The sequence below is a fragment of the Prosopis cineraria genome, unplaced genomic scaffold, assembly GCF_029017545.1.
Source record: "Prosopis cineraria cultivar Desert tree isolate PC_DT_omini unplaced genomic scaffold, ASM2901754v1 PC1, whole genome shotgun sequence".
NCBI classification, from domain to species: Eukaryota; Viridiplantae; Streptophyta; class Magnoliopsida; order Fabales; family Fabaceae; genus Prosopis; species Prosopis cineraria.
Window position 1 is genome coordinate 5,237,541 of NW_026555332.1, and position 19,543 is coordinate 5,257,083.

At 31.6% G+C, this 19,543-nt stretch overlaps 1 protein-coding gene and 1 pseudogene across 5 annotated transcripts; both read right to left on the minus strand.

Annotated features, from left to right (window-relative positions):
• Positions 1 to 1,574: 1,574 nt before the first annotated feature.
• On the minus strand, positions 1,575 to 12,663 carry LOC129286100 (pentatricopeptide repeat-containing protein At1g62914, mitochondrial-like; annotated as a pseudogene).
• Positions 12,420 to 18,262, minus strand: LOC129307850 (putative pentatricopeptide repeat-containing protein At1g12700, mitochondrial). Of its 5 annotated transcripts, none has more exons than XR_008592493.1 (3): positions 16,500 to 18,262; positions 14,836 to 15,234; positions 12,420 to 13,586 (listed from the first exon to the last, which is right to left on the minus strand). XR_008592493.1 is itself a non-coding variant. In XM_054948781.1 (2 exons), coding segments are annotated over exons 1-2 (1,671 nt in total). In that variant the 5' UTR covers positions 18,170 to 18,262; the 3' UTR covers positions 12,420 to 15,233. The 5 variants fall into 5 exon arrangements, 1 of the variants encoding a protein (XP_054804756.1); XR_008592496.1 differs by having other exon boundaries at positions 12,420 to 12,682; positions 13,408 to 15,234; XR_008592494.1 differs by having other exon boundaries at positions 12,420 to 12,701; positions 13,408 to 15,234.
• Between the last annotated feature and the right edge of the window lie 1,281 nt (positions 18,263 to 19,543).

The window sequence follows — 19,543 nt, forward strand, 5'->3', positions numbered from 1 at the left end:
GAGTTAAATACCTAAATTAATAAACTAAAAAATCATGAATTTATAGCTTCATTTCCCTATTGACGTGCTCCATTTCATCGAGTATTATTGATGTATCTCACCTTGCTTTTGTCTCTAGCAATCATAACTGTGGCTTGCCCACATTGCTTTGCTGTCTCGCATTCATCTCTCGTGTCCAATTCTATTTTCTCTCTCACATTCATCTTTAAAAAAAACCATATTAAATTATATATCTTGCATTCATTGTGTTCAATTCCAAAAATTTCTTGCGTTTTGGATCAATTTGTAAAAAGCAGATATTAAAATACCAGTTTTGTAAATTAATTATGAACTAAATATTAAAAAAGTTATTTTTGAAATTTAAAAAAAGATAGACTGTTTCTTTTATTTGGCCTTATGATATGAGTTATTATACAAAAGCCCCTTTGATGTATGGCACAAACTAATTGTAAGAAACAAGTGTAACTCCCCAAATACTGGGGTTAAAAAAAAAAAAACAAGTAAATGTTTCTCCCAAATTCCACACAAAGCTCCTTTTATCAGGAGGAAGGAAAGAAATATACTTGGGAGTGTAATTATACGGCAAGCATCATTTCAAAGCTAAGCTTTCTGCATGTCTTAGGTCCAACAAACTTTTTAAGCGGCTTGAATTGCCTTTTTTTTTTTTTTAAATACTCAAATAATTGTGATAAAAATACGTACAGTTTGCCCACCAATAAAAGAACTCATTTATTTAAAATAAATAAGTAACTTTTAAATAATTTAAAGATTTTATAAAATTTTTATAAAAAGCGGACATTATTTTATGTTTGAATATAATAAAAAAATAATTATTAGTAATTTTGAAATCTTATGACATCTTTAATTTTTGTTTTATAAAAATAATTTATTATTGTATTATTTCAAAATTTTATGATATCTTTGCATATTCCGCTTCTTTAAAATATTCTATCTCATTTACCACATTAAATTATTTTTAAAAGTTACTCAAAATAGCTTTTTAAAATAATTAAAAATATTTTTTAAAATTCTGATTATTTTCAAAAGTTTGAACAAATATAATAAAAACTAATAAAATGAATTATTTTTTTCAAAAAATAAGTAATTTTTTTATGAAATAAGTTAAAACAAATGAAAATTCTCATGGGTAATCCACGACCTTGTGAACAATCGGTCAAATACGTATCAACTATAAACTAATTTTTATTGGCGAACTACCTGTTTTCTTGTACAAATGTGCTTACAAAAAGATCTGTTGAAATATCAGACTTTCCATGAGGGAATAACTATGGGAAAGGTGATGTAAATCATGCTCGTTGAACCAGAAAATACAAAATTTATTGCATTTTTCTGGTAGGAACGGATGTTAAATTTTAAAGTTTAAACAAGAATTACGTAAGAATAAGCTTAGCCAAAAAAAAAAAAAATATCTAAAGTAATCAGCATTTGGAATGCGGACGCTAATCTCAAGACATTCAAAGAAAGTTGGAGAATTTGAATTTTTCCCTCCAACATTCGAGTTGAAAGCCTCAGCTATCATCATCATGAATTTAAAAAGCAAGGAACTCAAAATATGGAAAAGAAATTGATCTATTAAATCCTGAATGAACCTTAAAAAGTACCATAAGTTCTGTTTCTAACTAATAATATCAGTATGGATACATGAAGATCAAGCATTATTATTTTTGTTATCTTTGTATAAAAGACAGCACAGACAAATCCTAATATCAGCAAACTTCATCTAATTGCAGCTCACTTTCATGAGCAGCTATATGCATTTCTGAAGCAGTACATAAGCACAAGGCCATCCTTGTATGCTTCAACATGACAGGATGCTTGAAACAGACAGCAGAAAATTGTCAAATACTTTACAGATTATGAAAAGAATTGGAAGAAAGATTAATATGAAGAATAAAAATACAAACATTCAATTGGATATAAAATGATTGAAACATGCATGGGGCACATTTTATGATGCTTGCATAGTATAGATTACAACCACATATGGGGAAAAAATCAGAGAAGGTAAGGCGCGTACCTTTATGGAGGTAGATTACAATATATTATTCCCTCCCAATAATTTACTGCTATAAATAGAAGAATTAGGAAGGGAAAAGAAAAAGGGAAATGGCAAAACCAGAGGAATTGCACGCTGGACACTCTTTTGCTCATTTCTAAAGAAAACAGTGCATCGGCATAGAATAAAACAGTAATTTACCACTATAAACAATTTTTCAGCTAGTCAAACATTCTATTGCAAACCAAGCCAACAACATTTTTCCAGAGAAAACAACTACATGTATTTGAAATTTGTAAGAATTATCTGTCAATAAGTTGCCAAACATGTTTATCAAATTACTTAGGAATTTTGCAACATTTCAGCTAAACTTGCATGCCAATTACGCAAAGATACATGACACAATCCTCTTCAATTGATTTTGGCCATACCATCATCCTAATGAAAACACGGTAATTTAATACATAATAACAGTACACTTTGGCCAAAAAAGAAAATACGCTTTGCCCAACATAAGAACTGAAATTCCTAGTCAATCTACCAAGTGCTTCTTCTTCTTGTTTTTTTTTGGCCAGAAGTGCTTCTTTTTTTCATTCCTCTAACATAACTGCCTTACTCCTTGTTCTACTAGTTTGTTTTATTACAGGGAATTTTCACCATGCAACTCAGGAAGCTTGGTACTTTTGCATTTCACACAGCTATTTTTTTTAAAACTGAAAGCCAGAATATGCACATCTAATGTTAAAATTTAGACTAACAAACTCATTATAAGCACAGGACCAAGCACATGATACAACTTTAGTGGGAAGGGATTGAAGAATAATAATTTCTATTTTGCTGATACAAGCTATGATGGCATGAACTTAAAGTTGTTCTAACTTGAGCGTGCTTGTAACAAATTTCACTACAGTTACAAATATTTATTAAACCAGATGATTGCAAAAAAAGTCATTTAATTGTGGGGCTCAACTTCTCTACACAAATCTATGCAAGCCTTTGCCAACATTCAGGCTAGTTTAAACATAAATAAATATACAATATCTCACCTTGTTTTTTTCTTCAGCAGGCCCCTATCAATCATTCTCTGTAGCAGCTTCACTGCCATGTCATTCTCATTGCTTCGAAGAAGATATCAAATAATAATTTCAAAAGTTACAGAATTAGGGAGGCAATTGTTCTCTTCCATTCTGTCAAGCAAGGCTTTGGCTTCATCAAGCAGTCCCCGTTTGCAAAGACCATGAATCATAGCAGTATATGTACACACATGTCCTTGATAACCTTTGGCTAGAAGATATTGAAAAATCTCCCAGGCATCATTTAATCTACTACCTCTGCACAAACCGTTAATAAGTATAGTGTAAGTCTTGACAGTAGGCTGAAATCTTTGATTGACAATTTTCCTAAATAATGTAACTGCCTTGTCAAGATGTCCCCTCTTGCAAATGGCATCTAACAAGATATTGTAAGTGATTATATCAGGGTGAAGACCCCTTTCATGCATCTCATAAATAATATCTTGCACCCAAGAGATTCTTTGTGATTTGAGCAAGCTATCAAAAACAGAACTATAAGTTACAATATCAGCAACCAAATTACTAGAATGCAATTCCTTAAATAGATCCATGGCTACATCCACTATTTTCATCTTAAAGTATGCATTGATCAAAATATTGAAGGAATGAGATCCAATAAACAATAAAGGGACACATTTTGTGATGCTTGTATAGAATAGAATACAGCCACTTACTAAAGAAATGTTTGTCCATTTATGGAGGTAGAGTCCAATACATCAAACGAGGTAATATGTAAAGAATAAATAAATAAAGAGTAGTTTAGTTAGTTGGGGGTTAGATAGATTCTATGAGAATAAGGGGATGAAGGAGCCTACATAAGGGATCCTAAGTGTAGTAAGATATTATGCAAAATTGAAAACACAGAACATAGTTTAGTACCCTTCAAACAGCTGGATGTTGAACAAAAGGGAAGTCTTGAGTGTTGGGTCCCAGCCATTAAAGTTAAAAATGACTAAAACACCCTCTATTGGATCTGTATTGTCGAGTTCGCATCTGACACAAAAGGTTCTTTTCTCTCTTCATATAAAGAGGCAACTTCTGGTGTGAAAATCTTTAAAATATTGAACCCAGAAAAAGCGGGTGTGAAAATCTTTAAAATATTGAACCCAGAAAAAGCATAGCACAGAGCCCAAAATTTTTGTCTTTTATGCCATCAAAAGTGCTGCAGCCTGCAAAGATGGGTTTTCCTTTGAGTTCCCGTGCTTGGATAATTTTCAAGATGAAAAGTCAAAACTCCAGTCGTCATACAGCTGCCATTTTCAGAAACAAAAGCCGTGTGAATTTCCTTTCATAGGCTAAAGGAACTTCAAAAGTGGGTTACTCATGTTGGGCTGCACGATGATAGGGATGTTAGAAAATATATTAAATAAAAAGGCTGGATGGAAGCAAGGCTAATTGTCACAGGAATGTTGGTTCAGTGGAAAAGCTTGCCTAATAAAGAAGTCTCAATTTAATTTTCAGAGGCAGCTTCTAGACTTTCACATCTCTGACCCTTGAGGTCAAAAATTGAGGGGAGGGTATTGATATGTAAAAAATAAATAAATAAAGAGTAGTTTAGTTAGTTGGGAGTTAGTTAGATTCTGTTAGAACAAGGGGATGAAGGAGCATACATAAGGGATCTTAAGTGTAGTCAGATATTATGCAAAATTGAAAATACAGAACATAGTTTAGTTCTCCCTATTCTCTGTTTCCCTTTCTCTCTCGTCTTTTATCTCTTCCTCTCTCTCCTATTTTCTCTTCTTTCTTCCTCTTTCCTTCTCTCACTCCTCTGTTTCTCTCTCTCTCTCTCTCTCTCCCTCCCCCCTCTTTCAACCATAACACGAGGTGATGGCAACAAACTTTGTCATTCCATCCAAATAAATCAGCTAAGAAACCAAAGAGATTAAATAAATGCTATCAATTATTTTGGTGAAAAATGCTACTATCATTGAGTAAAAAAACCCACACAATGTATATTTCGTATTTGTTTATGTTCCTCAAATGCACTCATCCAGCATGGTTAAAAATCACAACTTTCATCCTCTTAAAAAACTCTAACTTCCGCTATCAATGGTAGAGAAGAAACTTGAGCTATTCCTGATAGAGAAGAGAGAGAAAATAGACAGTAAATGGCAAAACCAAGGGTCTTGCATGCCAAACATTCTCTTGCTTGCATCTAAAGAAAAGAAAACGGTGCATCAGCATGGAACAAAACAGTAAGTTACAAAAATCAACAATTTTCAGCAAGTCAAACATTCTGTTGCAGGCAAAGCCAACATATATATCTCACAAAAACCAATTAAATGTATTAGAAATTTGCTGGAGTTATTTGTCAATAAGTTGCCAAAGACAATTCTCAAGTTATTTATCAGGAATGCACAACATCTCAGCTAAACTTGCATGCCAAAGCGAATTACTTTCAGTGACACTTGATGTAATCAGAAACATGATACTTGACTACATAAACCAGTACGTAACCCCTAAAAAAAGTCAACCACAATAAACTTAAATTCCTTCTAAGCTTTATTTACAACCAAATGTAAGCCTAGGTACTCATAAGGTTAAAATTCAAACTTATAAACTCGTTTTAAGCATGGGTTAACAGTGTACAATAAAGTTTTATGAGGAATTTGTTGCTGATTAGTAAACTACCCTTTTTGATATCATAAGGCAGGCACTAAATAACAATTCCAAATTTGGTTGATACAAGCCATGAAGGCATGAACATCAAGTTGTTCTATATTGAACAAGCTTTAAAAGAAAAATTCCACAATAACAACAATACATTAAGCAATATTCTTGAAAGACCAGTCAATTAATTGTAAAAATTCACTACGAGATGTACAAGCCTTTGCTAACAACTCATGCTAGCTAAACATGAATATCCGTGGAATGTGAATGTGAGCTACAGTATATCACCTTGTATTATTTCTTCAACAGGCCTCTGTCAATCATTTTACGTAGAAGCTTCACTGCATTGTCATTCTCATTGTTTTCAACAAGATATCGAATAATAATTTCAAGAGTAAAGGAATTAAGGAGGCAATTGTTCTCTTCCATTCTATCAAGCAACGTCCTGGCTTCGTCAAGCAGTCCATGTTTGCAAAGACCGTGAATCATAGCAGTGTATGTATGCACATGTAGTTGATAACCTTTGGCCAGAAGATATTGAAATGTCATCCAGGCATCATTTAATCTACCACCTTTGCACAAACCGTCAATGATTATAGCGTAGGTCGTCACATTAGGCTGAAATCCTTGCTTGACAATTTTCCTAAATAATGTAACTGCCTTGTCCAGATGTCCCCTCTTGCAAAATGCATCTAGCAAGATATTGTAAGTGATTATATCAGGGTGAAGACCCCTGTCATGCATCTCATAAATAACTTCTTGTGCCCGTGAGATTCTTTGTGATTTCAGCAAGCCATCAATAACAGAATTATAAGTTACAACATCAGGAACTATATTTCTGTGACGCAATTGTTTAAATAAATCCATGGCTTCATCCACCATTTTCATCTTAAAGTATGCATTGATCAAAATATTATAACTAAAAAGGTCAGGTTCCAAACCAATTTTTCTCATTCTAATCAAAACTTCTGTAGCCTCAATGATATTATTAGTCAAACAATACCCACACATCAAAGCACTGTAGGTAACAACATTAGGTTTTTTATCACTCTTCACCATCCTTGCAACCACACCTTGAGCTTCTATGATCATTCATTCTTTACATAATGCATCAACTAGGATGTTAAAGATACAAACATTTGGGTGGATGTCCTTTGATATCATTTCACCAAGTACTTGATTTGCTTCTTGCCACTTATCCACGCTGTAAAAACCATGGATTAGACTGCTATACGTAACAACATCTGGTGATATCCCATGCTCAGTCATGAAATGACTGAAACTGCGTGCCTCAGTGAGGAAGCCATCTTTACAAAGTGCATCAATGATTGTGTTGTAGGCAACTGCATCAGGCTTGACTAACTTTTTTCCCATCATTTGCAACAATTTAATGGCAGATCTTGATTTCCCTGTTTTACATAATCCATTGATCAACGTGTTGTAAGTAAAGTGGTCTAAATGAAAGCCTTTTGCCATTATGTCATCACAGAAATCTAGTGCCTTACCAACGTTTTGATTTAAACACAGTCCTTTTACGAGTGTATTCACAGTTACCACATCTGGATAATATCCCATCTTGAAAATTTTACCCAAAACAGAGAATGCAGAATCCATCCGACCAACGTGGCAGTAGCAGTTCGTTAAGATGTTCAGGGTAAATAAATCCGGCGTGAATCCGTTCAACTCAGCTTGTGCAAAGAGTGGGATGGCAGCAGGATAATGTTTCATCTTAGCCATGGATCCTAAAATCTTATTAATTTGGCGTATGGAGGGAGGGGGCCGCTCATGAAGGACGCGGTGGAACGAGGCGACGGCGTCGCGGATGCTGTATGGAATTGGGGAATGAGAATGAAGGAAGGAGTTGAGAGTGAAGGAAGAAGGGAAAGAGAGAAGGAAGGAGTACCTTGCGGCAGCGGAAGATAGCATCTCGAAATCAGATTGAAAGAGGACTATCTCCAATGCTTCAATGCTTCTTCAGTTCACCGGCTTGAAAACGCATGCGTGAAGTTTGCCATCTGAATTCCCCTTTGTTTGGCCTGCCAAGAGCAGCCAACAAGAGAGTTTCTTCGTTAATGGCATCAACGGGTTCAAGAATTCTTCTCCTCCTAATAGGATAACACCCGTATCACTATCAAATAAATATTAAAATTTGATGTGTTGTCTTCAACTTAAATGCAATTTTTTTAATTACCCCTTTGGTTTGGATTGAAGTTGAATTATGTATAATCATAATTTTTAAAAGTGACATTAAGTGAAGATAATATTGATAAGTTATAATCATTGTTGATGTACTACCTTCATTTTAAATTATAGAACACTTTTAAAAAAAAAATTCATTCTAAAATATAAAACACTTTAGGCAGATTAATATTTCATTAAATGTAACAATTTTAACATTATTCTTTCTCTTTTAATAATTAATTTTTATTTTTTTAATATATTAAATAATGAGTATTTTTAAAAGTTTATATTTTTGTTTTGAAAAGATAAAGTTGTTAAGTGTATTTAATGAAATTTATTGGTATGTAAGATTTTTTTTTAAAGTGTCTTATAATTTGGGACGGTAGGAGTACTTTTTTAAAAAGGTGATTATAAAAAAATTAATTTTGTTTGGATTGCATTAATTAGAATACATTTGGATATATTATTATTACATAAAGGCCATGATTTTTATAAATTTGCTTTTTTTTTATAATTATAATCAAATATCATTTAATAAAAATTCAATGGTGATTTTCTGAATACAGAAGCACCTTCTGCTAGCTTCTACTCAACAAGTGATGAAAAGTCCTAAATTACAATTGGTTGAGGTTTTTAAAAAATTATTCAAATAATTAAAATAAGCTTCAAAATCTTTTATATAGATTTAAACAAGATTACATAGGTTCTTACTTGCCACTAATGTTGGCTCTAAGATGATTTTGAAAACATGATTAATGACCTCAATCAACACAACTTTCTTTTCTTCACGGAAGATTTACTCGTGAAGGTTGAAGGTATCAAACCTGAGGCTGTTTAGGGAAAAGAAAAACTATTGATGAGCAGTTTGTTCATCCGCTAGTAAGTCTAAGAACCAATGATTTCACCCATCCCGGCAAGGGTCAGGATTTGAAATGACCGTTGGGTTTAGCATTTTACGTAAGAGTCATGCTTTTGCACGAGATTAATTAGTTGGTTAGGAAGTTAGTGGATCGAAATCACAAATAATACTTACTCCGTTAAAAAATATGAAATATTTTTAATTGAATCTGATTTTTTTAATAAAATAATAATTATTTATTTTTTAATTAACTCTATCTTTTTATATTTATCTCTATTTAATAGAATATTTTACCTTAAAATAAATATAAAGTAATTTATTTAATAGGGATATTTAAAAAAATAATAATTATATCTTAAAAAATTAAAAATATTTTATATTTTTTAATATCTAACTTCTCAAAAAATACTTTAGAAACTTAAGGAGCAAATTTTTTCAAACAAAGTCTAAATTCTCAATTGAAAGGTAAAATTTTGTCCCCAAAAAATCAATAAAGCGAGCATTTTTTCCTTTGTCGCAATAATTTTTCAAAGATGTTTATGTAAAATTTGAAAGGTTAGACTTGTAATTAGTTATGTTCTTATAATAATTAACATTATCTTTCATGACTATACATATTTTATATTTAATTCAGTTTTTAGTATGATAAATCAAATTTTAATTTTTCATGAGTTTTACAACACATTTAAATTTATTTAATCTTCTTGATAGGAACAAGATTAACTAACGCTAAATGAAAATAATTATTTTATTAAGAAAAAATGGTAATAAAATTTTTTTGAATTATGTAAATGATATTTTGATTCCTCAAAATGTTATAATTTTTTTAAAATTTTTAGAGACTTTTCTGTTATTAAGAAATTAATGTAAAAAAATTAAATTTCTCTTAATTGAAATAAAAAAATATATTTTGTAACAAAAAATTATTCTATCTAAAATCTTAAAGGAAATTCAATTTTACGTATCATATATTGTGTTTCAATTCAATACAACTTATTAAAGAATTCAAAAGTTATTATAAATTCATAATTAGACGTTAAATAAATGTTACATCAAGAATGTATTAAAATTTAAAGCATTTTCATTTGGAATGTGAACCAATTTTCTCAAAACTTTTCTCGCTGATTATCTCTCTATTCATTTACAGCCCATACGAGAATGAAGTCCTATTTTGTTTTTTTGTTTTTTGTTTTCATATTAAACATAGATACTTATTTTTCTTCAGGCGGAAAATATTTGAGCTAAAGTACACTCTTTAACTTTACACAAAATTTTAATTTAATTTCTCAATTTTATAAAATATATTTTTGATCACTTAAAACTAACACTACTTTTCATTCGCAAATAATAATAATAATAATAATAATCCTACATTTAACTTTTAAATACCAAAAAAATATTCTCAAATGTTAATAAACTAAGTTTAGTTTTTTTAAAATAATAATAATTGAAAAAAAATAATCATTTTAAACTAATGGTGTTAGACTTAGAAAATTAAAAAAATACTTTATAAAATTAAGGGGTTAAATTAAAACTTTGTATAAAATTAAAGCATAAAAAATATACTTTAACCAAATATTTATATCATATATTTGATGAAGGCATTATAAAGTAACCATCCTGCATTTGAATTAAACATCGTTAATAAAGTTGATGTAAGCAAAGCAATCATTTGAAACTTTTCAGAACAAATTTGTATATATAAATTATACAATGAAAAAAAATTGTTTTTTTTTCTTATCATGAATCATCATGTCGATGAAATCTTGCTGGAGTATGAAATTACATGCATAGATTTTGAAAATTTTCATGGTACACCACATTAATGGTTTTTGTGAACGGCTGATAATTAAACAAATGCCAAAGATAAACATAAACATTAAAAGAAAAGGGCGCATAACTAACTGAAAATTATGAACTAGTAACCTAAAATATTTCTATAGCCAAGCAAGATAGTCAACCTAAATAACATCTCAGGGTACTGCGAGTTCAAACATAAATTCTAGCAAGGAAATTAGTTAGGCTCAACTGGACGCGTAATAGATTGGGTATATTCATAATTGTTAAACTTTTGAGTTGATCCTACGAGTTTAATACTTTCATATTTTCAGTTTACAAAATCATGTCAAATTACTTATAAACTCAGACTAAATACAAACTCGCTTAAACTTACAAGTTTATCTTTGAGTTTATCATTTTTATGTTTTTAACTTATAAAATTATATCAACTAATGTATAAGCTCAAACTAGATACAAGTTTGGTTAAACTTGTTAAACTCATTAATTTTTTTTTTGAGTTGAGCGAATTAAGTATATACTATAAAAAATTTAATTCATAAAAGTTATAAAACCTGATTCAAAGAAAAAATTGAAATGCAAAAACTAATATTAATAAAAAAGAAACAAAAACACAAAAATAAGTTCCTCTATTTTAAAAATTTTTTATATCTTGTATATAATAATTTAGCAATGTATACGGGTTTAATTTCAATAATCTATATTTTTAATGTATTTAAATTAAATTACAATCCTATTTTAATGACTATATGTTAATAGAGATAAACTCTTACGAGTTTATGATTTGAGTTTGTCATACAAGTTTATATTTTTATCACAAATTTACTTAAATTTGCGAATTTAATAACCTTGGTATATTCTGTATCAGTATGTTTATTTATAGCTATAGAATTCCCAAAATGGTTGTTACTGCCTATAATTAAAGATTCCTCAGTGAGATGCTGATGCATATGTCGCAACTAGACATAAGAGGAACATTGTAAGATTTGTTTTAAAAATGTCATCATCAGAATATGCAAGTCCTTGAAGTGAGAGGAAGAATCATATATAACCAGAAACTCAAAAGTAGCCTAATGTTACCAAAATTTCACAAAACCCGCTTCTGGTCCAATCTTGGAATCAGATAACCGTTCAGGAAGAAGATAAGCCATCCCCTGACCACTATTTAAAAAGCAATAAGAAAATGATTGGCACAAGATCTCAATAAAAAAGTCAACACAGTATCCTTCTTTGACTTCTAACCAGTGGTTAAGAGAAAATATTGCTCACATATATCAGAAAGCTAAAAACATGTAGGTCTTGTATGTTTAGAAACTGAATTGACTCAAAACAGAGATTTTCTTCTATAAATAAGAGCCAAAAAAATAAAGTTATAAAACCAACACTTTTCTACCCAAAAAACAAAGTGATGATTTATTTCACTGACAAAGAATTCGAGTTAACTTCACAAAGATATCTCTATAATGTTGGGCTTGTGGCTTTTTTTTTTTTTTTTACGTGTACCACTCTTTATTGTTTTTTTATCTATTTTAGGTTGCTGCAAACAAAATACTCCTTTTGATTTTTATTGTAGGACAATTTCAGCCATTTCAGACATTTTAAGAAAAGTTAGTTTTTTTTTTCTTGATATTATAAAAAAATGAGATATACTTTCATTTTTACCCATATTTTAAATAATGATATAGCTACATTAAATACTTTCATGCTAATTAAAAAGGGGATAAAATTTAAAAAAGTGATTTAAATATTTCAAGGTGTCCTACATTTTTGGATCAAAAATAACTTTTAGAAGGTGTCCTACAAATAGGATTGGATAGAGTATGATGTAGGGTTTGATGTTTTATCATTCTCCATTGTTCTTACCTATTCCACAGATGCAATATAAAAGTAAGCATAAACATTGTCAAGCATTAATAGAAAAAAGTGTTAACAATTATTTTCGTACGACTTTTGTAACATGGTAAGGAAAGATTTGAAGAAAGTAACCACATAATCAGATGAGCAACTCATAGTTTAACTCAATAACATTTAACTTGACAGGAAGCCGCATACCAAAGCTAGCCAGAGTGACATCAATAAGTCCACCATCACAACCAGCTGCAACAACTTGTCCTCTTGGGTATCATAGCCTCTACCCATGTTTATCTAAGAAGTATGATGTTGACTATACAGAAGTTTAGAAGCTGAAGTTCCAATGAGGCATACTTTATTGTCAAATCCATGAAAATATAAAAGATGCTACCATGAAATTTAGGAGGATGGAAAGAACAACATATACCAATCAAAAGAAGATATCCTGCAACCATAAGTGTCCGTAAATTCTTCGGACAAAATATAAAAATTGTCATTTAAGGTCCATCAAAATTTAGTCTTGATGACTAATGAGGACTGGTTTTTAAAGCAGCTGAGCTGTGCTAAATAATATGTAACATGATTATTCTTTTCCATGAAATTATTAGCTGCAAAATGAAAAATGACAAGTATAGTTTCTCTTCTAATGATAAAAGATTAAAAACTTTTTCATAATGATATTCTAGAGCAATCTATCCTAGTAGTTTAAAAGACCATGAAATCTCTTGACAATTATCATATCAATGACCATGTGCTCATTTGTAAAGGTGAATGAACGTTATTCAATATAAAAAGGCCATCAAAGAAGTGAAATTAATACTGTGACATTTCAACTTTTTTGTTGTAGTCTCTCAGAAAATAAGAACGAAAGAATTATAGGCCACTGCAAGAATACAATGGGATTGAACCAAATGGGCTAAAGATCAGATAATATCTTATCATGCAACAGAAACGCAGTATTATTTTATACAAGTATTTTAAAATAACATAGACACATTAATTTCAGTTACCGTTATTACCTGCTTATAATCGTCTTCGATTCAGCCTTGAGCCCCTCATTTAGAAGCAATCAATCAAGTACCCCTAACATGATGCTTGGGTGCATGCCTTCATATCTTTTAATTTCCATACATCAAATAAAAATTTATTTGGCAAGAACAAAAAATCTAGGTCTTGTTCTTTTATCTGGAACCAAGTTCTGCATCAGAAAAAAACTTACTACACCAATCAGCACCATAGAGAGCAGCCATGGTAGAGACATGCCATCATTGGGCAGAAAAGAATGATGTACAAACTCCTCACAACTATTTAAATTGCTTTTCATTCAACAGAAGATTGGCATAAAGCATGAAAATAGAAGCAATCCGTCAGATGCTTCATTCTACATGAGGAATGAGATCCAACAACCAATAAAGGCACACATTTTCTGATGCTTGTATAGAATAGAATACAGCCACTTATTGAAGAAAAATTTGTCCGTTTATGGAGGTAGAGTACAATGCATAAAACGAACTGATGGCAACAAACTTTGCCATTCCATCCAAATAAATCAGCTAAGAAATAAAAGAGATTAAATAAAAAGCTCAAGACTTATAGTTTTCACAAATTTATACTCAAGACTCATGGTTTTCATAATACTTTCACAGCATATCTTGCTACAAAGAAAATAGAAAGGAAATGGCAAAAACAGGGGTCTTGCATGCCAGAAATTCTTTTGCACGCATCTAAAGAAAAGAAACAGTGCATTAGCATGGAACAAAACAATAATTTACCACCATCAACAATTTACAGCAAGTCAAACATTCTGCTGCAAGCAAGGCCAAAACATATATTCTCACAAAAACCAATTAAATGTATTTGAAATTTGCTAGACTTATTTGTCAATTAGTTCCCAAACACAATTCTCAAATTATTTATGAGGAATGCATAACATCTCAGCCAAACCTGCATGCCATGATACTTGATGCGATCAGAAACATGATACTTGACTACATAAACCATACGTAACCTCTAAAAAAAGTCAACCGCAATAAGCTTAAATTCCTTCTCAACTTTATTTGTAACCAAATGTAAGCCTAAGTACTCATAAGGTTAAAATTCAAACTTATAAACTTGTTATAAGCATGGGTTAACAGTATATGATAAAGTCTTACGAGGAATCTGTTGCTGATTACTAAACTACCATTGTTAATATCAAAAGGCAGGCTCTAAATAGCTGATACAAACCATAAAGGCATGAACATCATGTTGTTTTACACTGAACAAGCTTCTTTGCCCAAAAAAAAAAAAAAATCACCACAACGGTAGCAATTCATTAAGCTATATTCTCGTAAAACCAGTCAATTAATTGTAAAAATTCACTACAAGACGTACAATCCTTTGCTAGCCATCCATGCTAGCTAAAGATGAATATCCGGGGAATGTGAATTTGAGCCACAGTATCTCACCTTGTTTTATTTCTTCAACAGGCATCTATCAATCATTGTATGCAGAAGCTTCACTGCCTTGTCGTTCTCATTGTTTTCAAGAAGATATCGAATATTAATTTCAAAAGTTACGGAATCAGGGAGGCAATTGTTCTCTTCCATTTTATCAAGGCCTTGGCTTCATCCAACAAACCCTGTTTCAAAGACCATGAATTATAGCAATATATGTGTGCACATGTAGCTGATAACCTTTGCCCAAAAGATATTGAAATATCTCCCACACATCATTTAATCTGCCATCTTTGTACAATCCATCAATAAGTATGGTGTAGGTCTTCACATTAGGCTGAAATCCTTGATTGACAATTTTCCTAAATAAAGTAACGGCCTTGCTGGGATGTCTCCTCTAGCAAAATGCATCTAACAAAATACAATAAGTGATTCAATTAGAGTGAAGACCCCTGCCATACATCTCATAAATAATATCTTGCGCCCATGAGATTCTTTCTGATTTGAGCATGCAATCAATAACAGAACTATAAGTTACAACATTAGGAACCAAATTTCTGTGATGTAATTCCTTAAGGTATGTTTGGATTGATGTATTTGAATTTGGATTTTGCATTTAAAATACCACATTTCAAATTCATGTATAGTGTAAAAAAAATTCAAAGGAAGAAGATATACAAGCTGAGATTCAAAGTCAGAATGAAAAATTGAGGCTCATGAGTTTAACTCTATTTTTCACTTAGCGAGAGACAAGAATGTAAGATAAGAGAAGAGGTGAGAGTGAAAGAGGCAATAACAGTGAAAACATGAAGCAAACAAGAGAGGTTGAGGGAGCTTAACTTTCAAATAACTAGGGTGTAGAGGAAATTTAAAATTATAATATAATTATAATAGGACATGGATTTGGACTTGGATTTAGAGCAAATCTAAATACATAGATATTTATGCATTAGAATGGGGGATTTTGTACAAATGCAAATCTCCATTCATCCAAACACAACATAAAGAGATTCATGGTGCATTCATCTTCAATTGATTTTGGCTATATCATCATCCTAATAGAAGCATGTGATACTTTAATACATAATAACAGTATACTTTGGCCAAAAAAGAAAATACATATAACAGTACACAGCCTCTAAATAGCCGCTCACAATAAGAACTGAAATTCCTCATCAATCTGCAAACTACTTCTGTTTTTCATTCCTCTAACATAACCATCTTATTCCTTGTTCTGCTATTTTGTTTTATCACTGGGAATTTTCACCGTGCAACTCAAGAAGCTTGGTACTTTTGCATTTTACATCCCTATTTTATTTACAACTGAATATCAGCCTATGCATACCTAATGTTAAAATTTAAACTTATAAACTCATTATATGCATGGGATCAAGGATACGATACAACATTAGTGGGAAGGGATTGAAGAATTATTTCAATTTTGCTGATACAAGCCATGATGGCATGAACTTACAGTTGTTCTAACTTGAACATGCTTCAAAAAATTTCACTACGGTTTGAAATATTTAATAAACTATATGCTTGTAAAAACAGTCATTTAGTTTTGTAGTTCAACTTTTCAACACAAAATATTTAATATACAAGCCTTTGCTGGCATTCATGCTAGTTTAAGCAGAAATATACGTGCAATTCGAATTTGAGCTTCAGTAGCTCACCATGATTTTTTCTTCAACAGGCCTCTGTCAATCATTTTACGTAGAAGCTTCACTGCATTGTCATTCTCATTGTTTTCAACAAGATATCGAATAATAATTTCAAGAGTTATGGAATTAGGGAGGCAATTGTTCTCTTCCATTCTATCAAGCAAGGCTTTGGCTTGATCAAGCAGTCCATGTTTGCAAAGACCGTGAATCATAGCAGTGTATGTATGCACATGTAGTTGATAACCTTTGGCCAGAAGATATTGAAAAGTCTCCCACGCATCACTCAATCTACCACCTTTGCACAGGCCATCAATAAGTATAGTGTAGGTCTTCACATCAGGCTGAAATCCTTGATTGACAATTTTCCTAAATAATGTGACTGCCTTGTCCAGATGTCCCCCCTTGCAAAATGCATCTAACAAGATATTGTAAGTGAATATATCAGGGTGAATACCCCTTTCATGCATCTCATAAATAACTTCTTGCGCCCGTGAGATTCTTTGTGATTTCAGCAAGCCATCAATAACAGAATTATAAGTTACAACATCAGGAACTATATTTCTGTGATGCAATTGTTTAAATAAATCCATGGCTTCGTCCACCATTTTCATCTTAAAGTATGCATTGATCAAAATATTATAACTAGAAAGTTCAGGTTCCAAACCAATTTTTCTCATTCTAATCAAAACTTCTGTATCCTCAATGATATTGTTTATTGAACACCAATCATCCATCAAGGCAGTGTAGGTAACAATATTAGGTTTTTGATCACTCTTCACCATCCTAGCAACCGCAGCTTGAGCTTCTATGATCCTTCCTTGTTTACATAATGCATCAACTAGGATGTTAAAGGTACGAACATCTGGTTGGATGTCTTTCGATATCATTTCAATGAGTACTTGCTTTGCCTCTTGCCACTTTTCCATGCTGCAAAAACAGTGGATTAGACTATTGTATGTAACCACATCTGGGGATATCCCATGCTTAGTCATTTCATGACACAAACCACGTGCCTCAGTGAGCAATCCATCTTTACAAAGTGCATCAATGATTGTGCTGTAGGCAACTACATCAGGTTTCACTGACTTTTTTTTCATGATTTGCAACAATTTAACGGCGGATCTTCTTTTCCCCGATTTACATAATCCATTGATCAACGTGTTATAAGTAAAGTGGTCTAAATGAAATCCTTTTGCCATTATGTCATCATAGAAATCTAGTGCCTTACCAACGTTTTGATTTAAACACAGTCCTTTTACGAGTGTATTCACAGTTACCACATCTGGATAATATCCCATCTTGAAAATTTTACCCAAAACAGAGAATGCAGAATCCATCCGACCAACGTGGCAGTAGCAGTTCGTCAAGATGTTCAGGGTAAATAAATCCGGCGTGAATCCGTTCAACTCAGATTGTGCAAAAAGTGGGATAGCGACGGCGTAATGTTTCATCTTAGCCATAGATCCTAAAATCTTGTTAATTTGGAGTATGGAGGGAGGAGGCCGCTCATGAAGGAGGCGGTGGAACGAGGCGACGGCGTCAGGGATGCTGTATGGATTTGGGGAATGGGAATGAAGATAACATGTGAGAGTGAAGAAAGAAGGGAAAGAGGGAAGGAAGGTAGAAGCAGAAAAGAGAAGGAATTTGGCGGGGGAGTAACTTGTAGCAGCCGAAGATAGCATCTTGAGCTCAGATTCGAAGAGGACCGCCCACGATGATGCTTGAAACTTATCACCACAGAAGCACAAACTGGTAACGCTGTAAAGCTTTCACGAACCAAACGGGAGGCCCAAGGCTAAGCGGAGGACCGAGGCTATAAAATGGGACTTTTCTATTTTGAGAAAATTGGGCCTTTCCGTATTATTCACGATGTTTTAAAAATTAAATCAATGATGGAATCGATAATGAATATATTAATTTAAGGTTTAATGATCGTATTATAGTTGAACCAATCATAATTAATTAAATACATTTGTAATTGTATACATTAAATATTAGATTAATAATAAAATTTTATAAAATAATAGTTCACAAATATTAAATTTATAAGATGAGATTAAAAATTTTTACCTTATTATGATATATAATGCTTTTATCACATAATATTGACTAGGAAAAATTTAAGAAATTACAGGTTAATGATAATAAAAAAATTTATAATGAGGTTCATTAACAAAAAAGAAAAGGAAAAGATAAGAGGTTAAGATATTGGCTTGTTTTTTAATTTGGCAAAGATAATTATTGATGTTCAAAAATATTGTAAACTTACTTAATATTTGAAAACACACGTTTATCATCAACCTACTTCTACATGCATTCTGATTTCTTATTGGTGTATTTTTTTTTTTTTACAATAAGGTATTTGTTTTGTATCACTCTTCCCATTTTCTCTTCAGATTCTCCTCAAAACATCCCCCTGGTCAATTATTCTATTTTCATTTCAAATTTTTAAAATCCATCCGTCTCTTCTGAATGAATTTAATAATTATTAATTAATAATAATTAATATTAATAATTTTTTTCATCTTATACGAGAAATGGCCATATTGATTAACCAAAGGCATAACCTTCTATACTACATATCAATTTTTCCTTTCATTAATATCCACATTCTTTAGAAAATTTGAATTTTTCTATTGACTTTTTTTGAACAGGCATTAAAAATTGGTATTTTTTCATGACAACTATCTGCTCCCAATATACTCTGTGGGTTGGCAAATATATTGACTTATCATTGAATGTTGCGATATTCATCCTTGCCTTCTTATAAGCTTATTATGTAATATATAAAACCTTAGCTCATTTGTTATTATTTCCATTCTCGTGATCATATCTCTATCAACTTCTTTCAGTCATTGTACTCTTTCAAAATATTCTATCTGAATGTCATTTGGAGAATATGATTTTACCCAGGACATCAGTGATTCGCGAGAAACCTAGTGTATTGTTGCTAGGATAGTACGTAAGTGGTCTCTAAAGCAGAAGGTGCCGCCCTTCCACGTCTGGAATATATCATTTCTCCTACTAGATGAGAAGGTTTTATAAATGACCTTTAA

Excerpts from the sequence above, each read along its gene's own strand:
- LOC129307850 (XM_054948781.1), bottom strand. The coding sequence starts at position 18,169 with ATGCTATCTTCGGCTGCTACAAGTTACTCCCCCGCCAAATTCCTTCTC.